At 41.3% G+C, this 9,179-nt stretch overlaps 1 protein-coding gene across 1 annotated transcript; it reads right to left on the reverse strand.

The window, feature by feature from the left end:
* Positions 1 to 1,480: 1,480 nt before the first annotated feature.
* On the reverse strand, positions 1,481 to 5,792 carry LOC124692422 (F-box protein PP2-A13-like). The gene is made up of 3 exons (XM_047225798.1): positions 4,950 to 5,792; positions 4,619 to 4,737; positions 1,481 to 2,214 (listed from the first exon to the last, which is right to left on the reverse strand). The coding sequence occupies exons 1-3, from the start codon at positions 5,295 to 5,297 to the stop codon at positions 1,785 to 1,787; spliced, it is 897 nt and encodes a 298-aa protein (XP_047081754.1). The 5' UTR covers positions 5,298 to 5,792; the 3' UTR covers positions 1,481 to 1,784.
* Between the last annotated feature and the right edge of the window lie 3,387 nt (positions 5,793 to 9,179).

The raw sequence follows: 9,179 nt of genomic DNA on the forward strand, positions 1-9,179 counted from the left end.
TCTCACGATCAAATGTGGGGGGTGATGCAGGCTTGTGTGATCATGCACAACATGATCATCGAGGATGACCGCAAGAATCATGCCAGAACACATGTTGGTCCCTATGAGTGTGAGGGCCCTCTTGCGGAGGTTGACATGAGTTGCCTGCATATTTTGTTGATTTCCTCACCATGCACGCAGAGATCCGTGACAGCAATGTTCATGAACAACTTCAAGCTGATCTCGTTGAGCATTTGTGGAGGATCAAAGAAAATACCGTGGCACCTTGATGTAGCATCTAGCCCTATTTATTATATTTGTTTACTTATTTTATTGTTTGTTGTATTTTAATTTAAAAACAATCCTCGCAAACATTTTTATTCATATGCTATATTTGATAAATGGTTCTATGTTGAAAAAGAAATATCTTTAATGTTTGGGGGGCGACGTTTGGGGGACGCGGCTAGGGAGCGACGTCCCCCAAACGCGGCACGAACAAAACACGTCCCCTAAACGTTCAATTCGGCGTGGTTTGGGGGATGCTTTGGGGGACACAACTGGAGATGGTCTCAGTTGGTTTATTTTCAAGTTGATCACAATTGAGCTAAAATACAAGTCAACCTTAATGGGCTCTCGGGCCTAGCTTTCTTGTAGCACTGACCTTGGCTGGTCCTCCCTACATGTTTGTTCTGGGCCAAAACATTTGCCGCCCATTTCCAAAGCAAAAATTACAGCAACCCATCACTCGCAAAAAGAACGAGGCATTATAAATGGCTCCCTCTGAAAGGAATGTTTCTGGAGCTGAATTTTTTGAAAATAACTTTTTGTAGAGTTATAAGTGGCCTTTATTGGCAGAAGCAATGCATAGGCCTTCCCAAGAGTATACAAATGGAGGCTAAACTACATTTAAAAAACAATTAAAATTCGTATTTCAAAGTTTCAAAAAATTGAAACAAAATTTATGAGGTAGACAATGATGTACTACAAACGTGCAAAATCTTAATATGAACTGGTACAGCCTAGAATACAAAGTGGTCCACATTAAGATTTTGCACGTTTATAGTATACACTATTGGCTACTCCTAGAATTTTCTTTTAGATCATTCAAAAACTTTGAAAACCCAATTTTAAGTGTTTGAAAATAGAGGTGCGTATCTCAGCCTCCGTTTCACATTTCCCTTTCCTGGATCGTCTAACAAACTCTCAAGGACGCGATCTGCAGACCGAACACATGCTCAGGCCAGGCAACACAACCACTAACCACGGCTATCAGCCTAGTAGAGCATATTTCTCTCTAAGAAAGAAAAAACGATCTCATGTATATGAGCTTGGAACACGGGTTCAAAAGACTGCTCCTGAATACACGAATGGTCAAGATAAAATTAGTTACAGTCAAAGGACCAGACAAATAGGAATACCCACTCAGTTCGCCAAACATCATATGCTGATGAAAACTACATATGAAGATGGCACTGACTCAGCTCGCCAAATATCATTATGCTGATTGGAAAAATACAGATGAAGATGGCATTTGACTGCTTATTTCAGACGACTAGTACTGTGTACTCCACAAATAACATGTCAAGTTAAACTGATTCTAGATCTCTCCTACCTCCCTCCCTACCAGTGTGTAACTAACACTACAAAGAATACATGACAAATTGCAAGACCCTCAGAAAGTAAAGAAAGAGGACAAGAAAAATAATATATACACAAACTTTCAGATAAGAATGGACAGGAAAAATACTAGCCATCTCCCTCTGAATTGCCTCGCGTTGCTGGAGCATCGCAACCACCCTGCAAAATTACATGTAGACTGTGTTCATCTTCTCGCGTCGATACCCTTTCGGATATATCACGACTGAATCGACGCACAGGCCACCTTTCGTGTGGGTGCAGTCGATCTGCATCATCGAATACTTCAGGCTGATCAACTCATCGGAGTTCGAAATGACAAAATCGCCGACATGGTAAAGAATCCAGCTTCCTGGTCCATCTAGATAATATTCTGATGTAGCCTGTTGTTCATCCGATGTTGAGAGGTGGAACCGGGTGGGTCTGGCATCCCACCCATGGATGAGCTCAGTGTCACAAACCCGACGACCCATGCGCTTGTGCGCTCGACCCAAGTGAAGACGGAAAAACAGGCTGTATGAACCTGCAGGGAAGCAGAAATCAAGCTCCCCACCCACCTCAAGCCACCAAATTTGCTGAAGATAAGCAACACTATGGAATCTGAAATAACAAAGGGAAGAATCTCAGTGAACCTCCATTTACCGCAAATCTATAATTGAAAGGTATGGAATGGCTGAAGAGTTATGTTACACTTAATATGCAAAGTCCATTTCCTTTCTATGTAATAGTAATTGTGCACACGCAATGCACATTTAACTGTAAACACAATGCAGTGAATATGTTCAATAGATATTTGTTTCGCTTCTAAGTACTGAAATATATTCTGTGTCAATAAGTAATATGTACAATGCATATGGAAGAAAGAAGATAGAGGAGAATTTAGATGAGGTGGTCACTACAGTAGTTAGGTGGGGTTAATTAAGGAGTAACTGTGCCGTGCAATTAAAAGGCGATTTCCAGTGGCGGAGCTAGCCGAGAATGTATGGGGGGGCAAAAGAAAAAATAGGAATACTTGGGGGTGGGGGCAAATGACTCTAAATTTTCCCACCTAAGTCCCGAGAAAAATATTTTCTTCAATGAATCTTTCAACCCTGGGGGTGCGGCGGCCCCTGCTGGCTTACACATAGCTCCGCCAGTGGCGATTTCAGTAAGCAACTAAAACCATCTGATGAGTGGATGCATGGCCAAGATTGAATGTCCGGAACTCATGATTTTTATATTAGTAAAGATTTCGATACTTGAGGAAACTAAAGGGGTTAGGGAATGTAGAGAAATCGTAAGTCTGACAGCAGATCCTATAATCAAATATCTCGTCAATTACAACCTCTGAAACTTATATCCCTGAATATAGCTGACTACAATGAATAAAACTGCACTGACAACACTTTGTAATGAAATGGTAGGAACTCTCCAATTTAGACACTGTTAGTTCTACACATATTTAATAGAGACAGGTCAGGTATGAAGAAAAAAACCCGTACAAAGCAAAGCAAAACTAGTACAATTTACATAGGGCTAAACAACTTTGAGATAAGGGGAAAGTGTAAATGCTCTTAAACTGTGGTAGCTTAATGCAGATATTGTTTGGGAACAAACCTAATTCTATAGTACAAATTACTGTTTGGCTGGATTAGGCGGGTTAGCTCTGGGTTAGCAATACAAAACATAATTTGGGAGGGTTCATTGTGTCATTGTGGTGGGTTAGCGTATTCCACCATTTCTGTCAGTATTGCATCAAACGAAAAATTGCACAAATAAAAGATCTAAAAGTACATTTCTGTCAGTATTCCTCTGCATGCATTGTTTTCACCCTTTCTCCCTTATAAATCCGTCATTCGTGTGGCTTCAGATTATACCATAAAAAAAATGAGTGATTCTATCATAAATAGTGCACATTGGTGTATGTTATTTGAATTTTAAAAACTATGCACAGAAAAAAAAAAGTTTAGGCCATATAGAATCTGCATCGAAATTGGTCATTCTAGTATAATTTTAGGCTTAAAGGGCATTAAAAGTGGAGAAGTAGAAAATGTCTTTACATAAAAATACTATTATTGCGAGGAGTTTATCTTTTGAATCACCATGTTACACTTTTATGCGTCCACAAAACCCTTACATTCTTCACCCTTCATAGCCCCCATATGCTAAAGGCAAGAAAGTTCTTCCATAAAATGATTATGTTCCCAACACACTTTTTTCTCTCCAGTATCTCTTCCTTTCAGAAACTTATTTCATCTATGTATTCTTCTTTGTAAATATGTGTTTGCTTTCTTAACATCTACACAGTTAGAAACTTATAATCTAGACCCACCACGATGACAATAATTTATTATCATTTTTATTCAATTAATATGACAATTTCTAGCCCTTCAGAGCAAACATGAACATGACTGCTAACCTTGTTTAGTACATTCATGTCAAAGGAAACGTTGTTGTTCTCATAGTTCACCATCTCGTGAATTAACCGGTGTTGCACAATTCACATTGACTAACATCCCGTTTATGCTAATAGCAGGTTAACATCACAATGACTACTAATCTAATAAGTAGCTTACAAAATTTGCAACATGAGGTTACCTCCTGACTTTAAAATGGCCTAATTTGAAAGAACGGTTTTTCATCAACCAAGTATACCATGAAAGCATGTAGTAACCTAACCAGCTAATAAACTATTAAAGAAATCTAATCATATCAAAGAGCATACACTAGTTAAACCGAGTTAACCAAACACAACGTTCTTAACTAGCATTCCTTCTATTTGTGTGGACAATTGTATGCTGACAGTCCTGGCATGCAAAAAAAAAAAAAAAAAAAAACTGAATGTAAACTATAATTTATTCTTTGGGGACTAAGAAAGAACATGCCAGCAATAGCTCTAGTTCATAAGGCTTTAAACGTGAATCAAATAACCAAATGCTGAGATGGTTTCTTTAATGGTAATTATAGGAATTCAGATCTCATAGAGAAAATCTTCACGGAATAAAGATCAGCAAGAGGAAAATACCTTGATTCCTCTGTGACAAGGTGGCTCCAGTATCTTCGGTCATCTATACCTGTTATTGCCATCGCTTTTGAGGAGATGGACATGCAAAGACCTCCCTTGTTCTTCTCAATACAGAATTCCTACAAGCCACAACATTGTTGCCTATTAAACATAACAAATCATTCAAGCAATAGCAGAATGACAGTTGACAGCCAACCCAACCAAACATGAACAAAAAAAGAAATTAGAAAGCTCCTTGAGTTTATTAACCAAATTATCTGCTCAATTAATCATCTACAAAATAATAATCAGCTCTAGTAGACTGCTATAAATATCTAGTTAAATGAGTTACCTTTGTACCGGCATCAAAAAGTGTAGGCCGGCACAGGCGCGCGTAAATCTCCTTCTTAGTCGATATAAGGGAGCAGGGCTTGACATTGCCATCTCCGTCGCCACCGCCCTCATCATCGGCGGCAGCTGCAAGAGCCACAAGGTACCGGTAGTTAGCGGGCAGCTTGCCGGCCCACACGCAGTCCGCGGAGGCGGCGCCCCGGAAGGCGCGGTTGAGGCAGGCTACTTGGCAGATCTCCGGCGGGTTAAGGTTGAGCAGCACCGCCGCCACGCAGCTCTCCGGCATGTCGCCGAGCGACGTCTCTCCCCACTCCCCGTCTGCGCCAAGGATGCTCGATCCCGTCCCCATCCAAGAACCCGATTGCACGGGTTATCGCCGCCTTCTCTGCGAACGACTCCCAGCGCCTCAGATTCGCCGAGCAAAGTGGGATTTGAGCCAAGAAACCGCCAATTGGCCTTCGATTCAGTCGAGCACAATCCAAGAATCGCCCATGCGGGACTGAATGGTTCTCGAATCCAAGCCTTGCAAGGCCGATTCGATCAATGGGTGGCACCTTCGGACCCCGCTGAACTCAAATCGAGCAAAATCGACCAAATAAAATGCTCCGATTTCCTACCGGCTTGGCGCCACGTCGAGCTAAAAAGACCCAATCTTCCGGAGAACCGGCCCCAAATTGATGGAGAACTCGGCCTCGGATCGATTGGCGTATCGAGTCCCGCGAGAGAAATTTTCCTCGAATGGTAGGGGAGAAGCGCTGGGAGGAAACGGGGAGATTTTTCAGAGCCTTTTAAGGAAGAACAGACTTGGTCCACCGCCCGCCGGTCCCGGTGTAGATATACATACGGCCATACGGTAGGTCGCTTACCTACTGACCGTATAAACATTGCCATTCGGGTTCAGTTGTTTAGTTTTCTCTGGCCAACGGCGTAAGACAGCGGCGGATAATGTGTACTCATGTGCACCGGCTATGTTTGCGCGGATATGATTCCATCGACTTTGGATTAACTTCTTTTATTTTCCAGGGAGGAACTGGATTAGGTTGGAAAAGAAAGATTGGTTTTTACAGGATTTATCAGGATCGAGATTCTATGACAAAATTCCTCTAGAACTCGTTTATTTCATAAGATCCTATTCTATAGAAATTAATCTCACAGAACTTTTAGTGCAAGTTTTTAAGAAAAATATAATTATGTTAGATGTCATGAAAAAATCTTTTCAGTACAATCAGTTTTTCTATCCATAATATTTAGAGTGAATTTTATTTTTCACCCTTTAGTCATATATTTGCGCGGATATGTTTCATTGGCTTTGGATTAACTTCTTTTATTTTCTAGGGAGGATTTGAATTAGGTTGATGCTTTTCTCAAGGGTGAACCCTCGGCTCGTTTGACTCATAGATTTTTTATGGATTTACGTGAGATTGAGATTCTATGATTTTTTCTGCAAAACTTGTTTACTCACGGGATCATATTCTATAGGAATTAATCCCATCAAAACTTATAGTGTAGTTTAAAAAAAAGTATTAGGTTAGATCTCTAGGTTCATTCATGCATGAAAGAGAATATTTCTGCCCATCATTATCGATCAGACATTGACATTTTAATCTTATATGTTTTTGTTCCTATAAATCAAAGGGACCATGTTTTACTAGTAGGGTGTCCATGCATTGAGATGGGATAGATAATTTTGTAATGTCTAAAGACACACGTCAAACATAACCAGCTAATGAAGGACAACAGGGAATCAAACCATCTAATGAAGTGCTTCAAAACTAACTCTTGATGTAGCTGGGAAGAGAGAGGTATACAACTCTCGAGAGGCAAATAAAGGGGATTTGGGAGGTTGACTCCTACGTTTGGTATCGCTTTCCCATGTCTCTTGTTTATATTCATAGCAAAGTATAGTTAGGTAGGAATCGCTTCCTTTTGAGGCTAAATGAAAATATTTTAGACAGACATGTTGTGATGACACGATTTGGGTGTCCATGTTGAATATATTAGCAATTTTTCCCATGATTTAATCAAACAAAACAGTAGATAAAACATGACTAAAAAGTTTGAGATTAAACTAGTCATGCAAATCACCATAGAGTAAAGGAGCAACAAGTCTAAACCGATTGATAAGAGCAGTATGTTTCGTGACAATGAGCCTGAACATGTTGCTAGGAGAAGAAATAGCATCATGATCTCATAAAAAGAAGGCAAGAACACATACGGTCCAGAAGAGGAACCAGCGTTGACGTTGTCGCTGTTGAGAGCCATATCGCTGAAGAGGTTGCTGATATCGGGGAAGAAGTCGTCGTTGGGGAAGTAATCATCGGCCTCCGTGTCGATGTCGATGCCAGCAGTCGCGCTAGAGCGCTCCCCAAAAACCTTATCGCCTCTCTCCCGTACAGGATCACTACAGGAACACAAGAGACATGTTTCCGGAGGCCTGCTGTCCCGTCCAGTGGTGCACGCTGGTAGACGAGATGGAGAAGTCTTGAGCGGCGGCGCAAAGCTCTGGAACCGAGTGGTAGGTGCATATGGTGTTGTGTCTCGTAGTGTGTCTCTGGAGAGGAGCGATCTCTTTTATAGGCACAGAGAGAGGAGCCGAACAAGCCACACGAGGAGATGAAACGAAGGGTCAGGGAGGTGAACCGAATAGGCAGGCAACCCGCGGTGCAGCGCGACGTGTCGTGTCGTGTTGTATCGTGACGAGGCGAGCGAGCGGCGACGTCGGAGGAGGAGCGTGCGTGTGGTCAGCTCCTATTTCCTCATATTATTTCTCTCTTACAAATGTTACGAAGAGCTCTCCTTATAATCTGCTCCAACTCTTCTTCAGCTAGCAATGTGGAACTGAACTTTTGTCCCACCCCTGCCATGCATGAATGGGCCAAGTGGGTCTCTAGGATTTATTAAGAATTTATGGAATATTATTGTGCTTATCCAATATGGGCCAAAATTCCAACAATCCATACCATTCCTCTACTTCAAATTAGAAGATCTATGTCTAAAGCCACAAGGCTCATAGAACACTCAGCAATAAAGCTTCTCCAAAACCTTTCTCGTATTTTTACATAATATTGCCATGGCATAGCTTCATTTTCTTGAAAGATGGACACACGGCCCTATAGAAATAACTCCCAGCCTAATCAACATTAGTGAAGGAAGACAATAGTGTATAAGAGGTTCACCGAAGACGTAAACCATGGATATAGTAAGCTTAACAAAGCATAAAATAAGCTTGGCAAGTGACCAATGAGTATCATAAGGGGCGGACATGTATCTGCATACCTCACTGGTAGCAAATGGAAAAATTGGACATGGGACAACATTACAACAATGCTACATTGGTGATTAACCTCCCCCGAGAAAAGAAGAGTGTCATCTTTCAAGGAGATTTTGTCTCTAACTTGTTTAAGGAGTAGTGGCCGGGAAGCACTTGGCCATATTTGCACGAGCAAGAAGCTCAAGCATATATTTGTTCTATGTCAACACAAGTCCGCGAGAATTTTGGGTGGCGAACCTCCGGAACAATTAAGTAATGAAAAGGACCACGATCCTTGACAACAATGGAGGATTATATCCCCTAAACCAGTTGATCAATATCCTCAAATGATGAAAATGCCACAATTATATCTTCAGCATAGAGGAGAGAGAAAATGAAAAAAATCTAATTGGTAGAGTATAAATAAAGAAGTGTCCGATGTAGAATGCTTGAAACCAACAGAAAACCAATGCAAAGCTGAGATTCACATTCCATGCCCTAGGCACATGCTTCAGCCCCTATACCGCCTTCTACAGGCAACACAAGTGATGTGGATGTCGAGAGTCTTCAAAACCTGGTGGTTGACGCATTAGCACCTTCTCCTCAAGAGCACCCTACAAGAAACCATTTTGAACATCCAATTTTCGCAGATGCCACAATGAAAAACTGCAAGGGATAAAAGAAGATGAATCGTGTTTGTTTTCACAACTGGTTTGAATGTGTCCTCATAGTCCATACCATGACATTGCCGAAAACCCTCCACGACTAAACGAGCTTTATATTGTTCAATAGAACCATCAACATGTTGCTTAACTTTGAAAACCCATTTGCACTCAATCATGTTGATGTTTAGTGATGGAGGGACAAGGTGCCGCGTTTTATTCCGTATAGAGTTACAAATTCCGAGTCCATTGTAGCCTTCCATGGTGGGTAGTTGAGTGCTTGTAGTAGATTACGTGCCTCGACGACTCCATGTTGTAG

Source organism: Lolium rigidum, chromosome 2, assembly GCF_022539505.1.
Source record: "Lolium rigidum isolate FL_2022 chromosome 2, APGP_CSIRO_Lrig_0.1, whole genome shotgun sequence".
NCBI lineage: Eukaryota > Viridiplantae > Streptophyta > Magnoliopsida > Poales > Poaceae > Lolium > Lolium rigidum.

Coding starts and splice junctions, on each gene's coding strand:
- LOC124692422 (XM_047225798.1), bottom strand. CDS start 5,297: ATGGGGACGGGATCGAGCATCCTTGGCGCAGACGGGGAGTGGGGAGAG. Junction 4,738..4,949: donor TTTTTGATGCCGGTACAAAG/GTAACTCATTTA, acceptor TGTGGCTTGTAG/GAATTCTGTATTGAGAAGAA. Junction 2,215..4,618: donor CTTGTCACAGAGGAATCAAG/GTATTTTCCTCT, acceptor TTGTTATTTCAG/ATTCCATAGTGTTGCTTATC.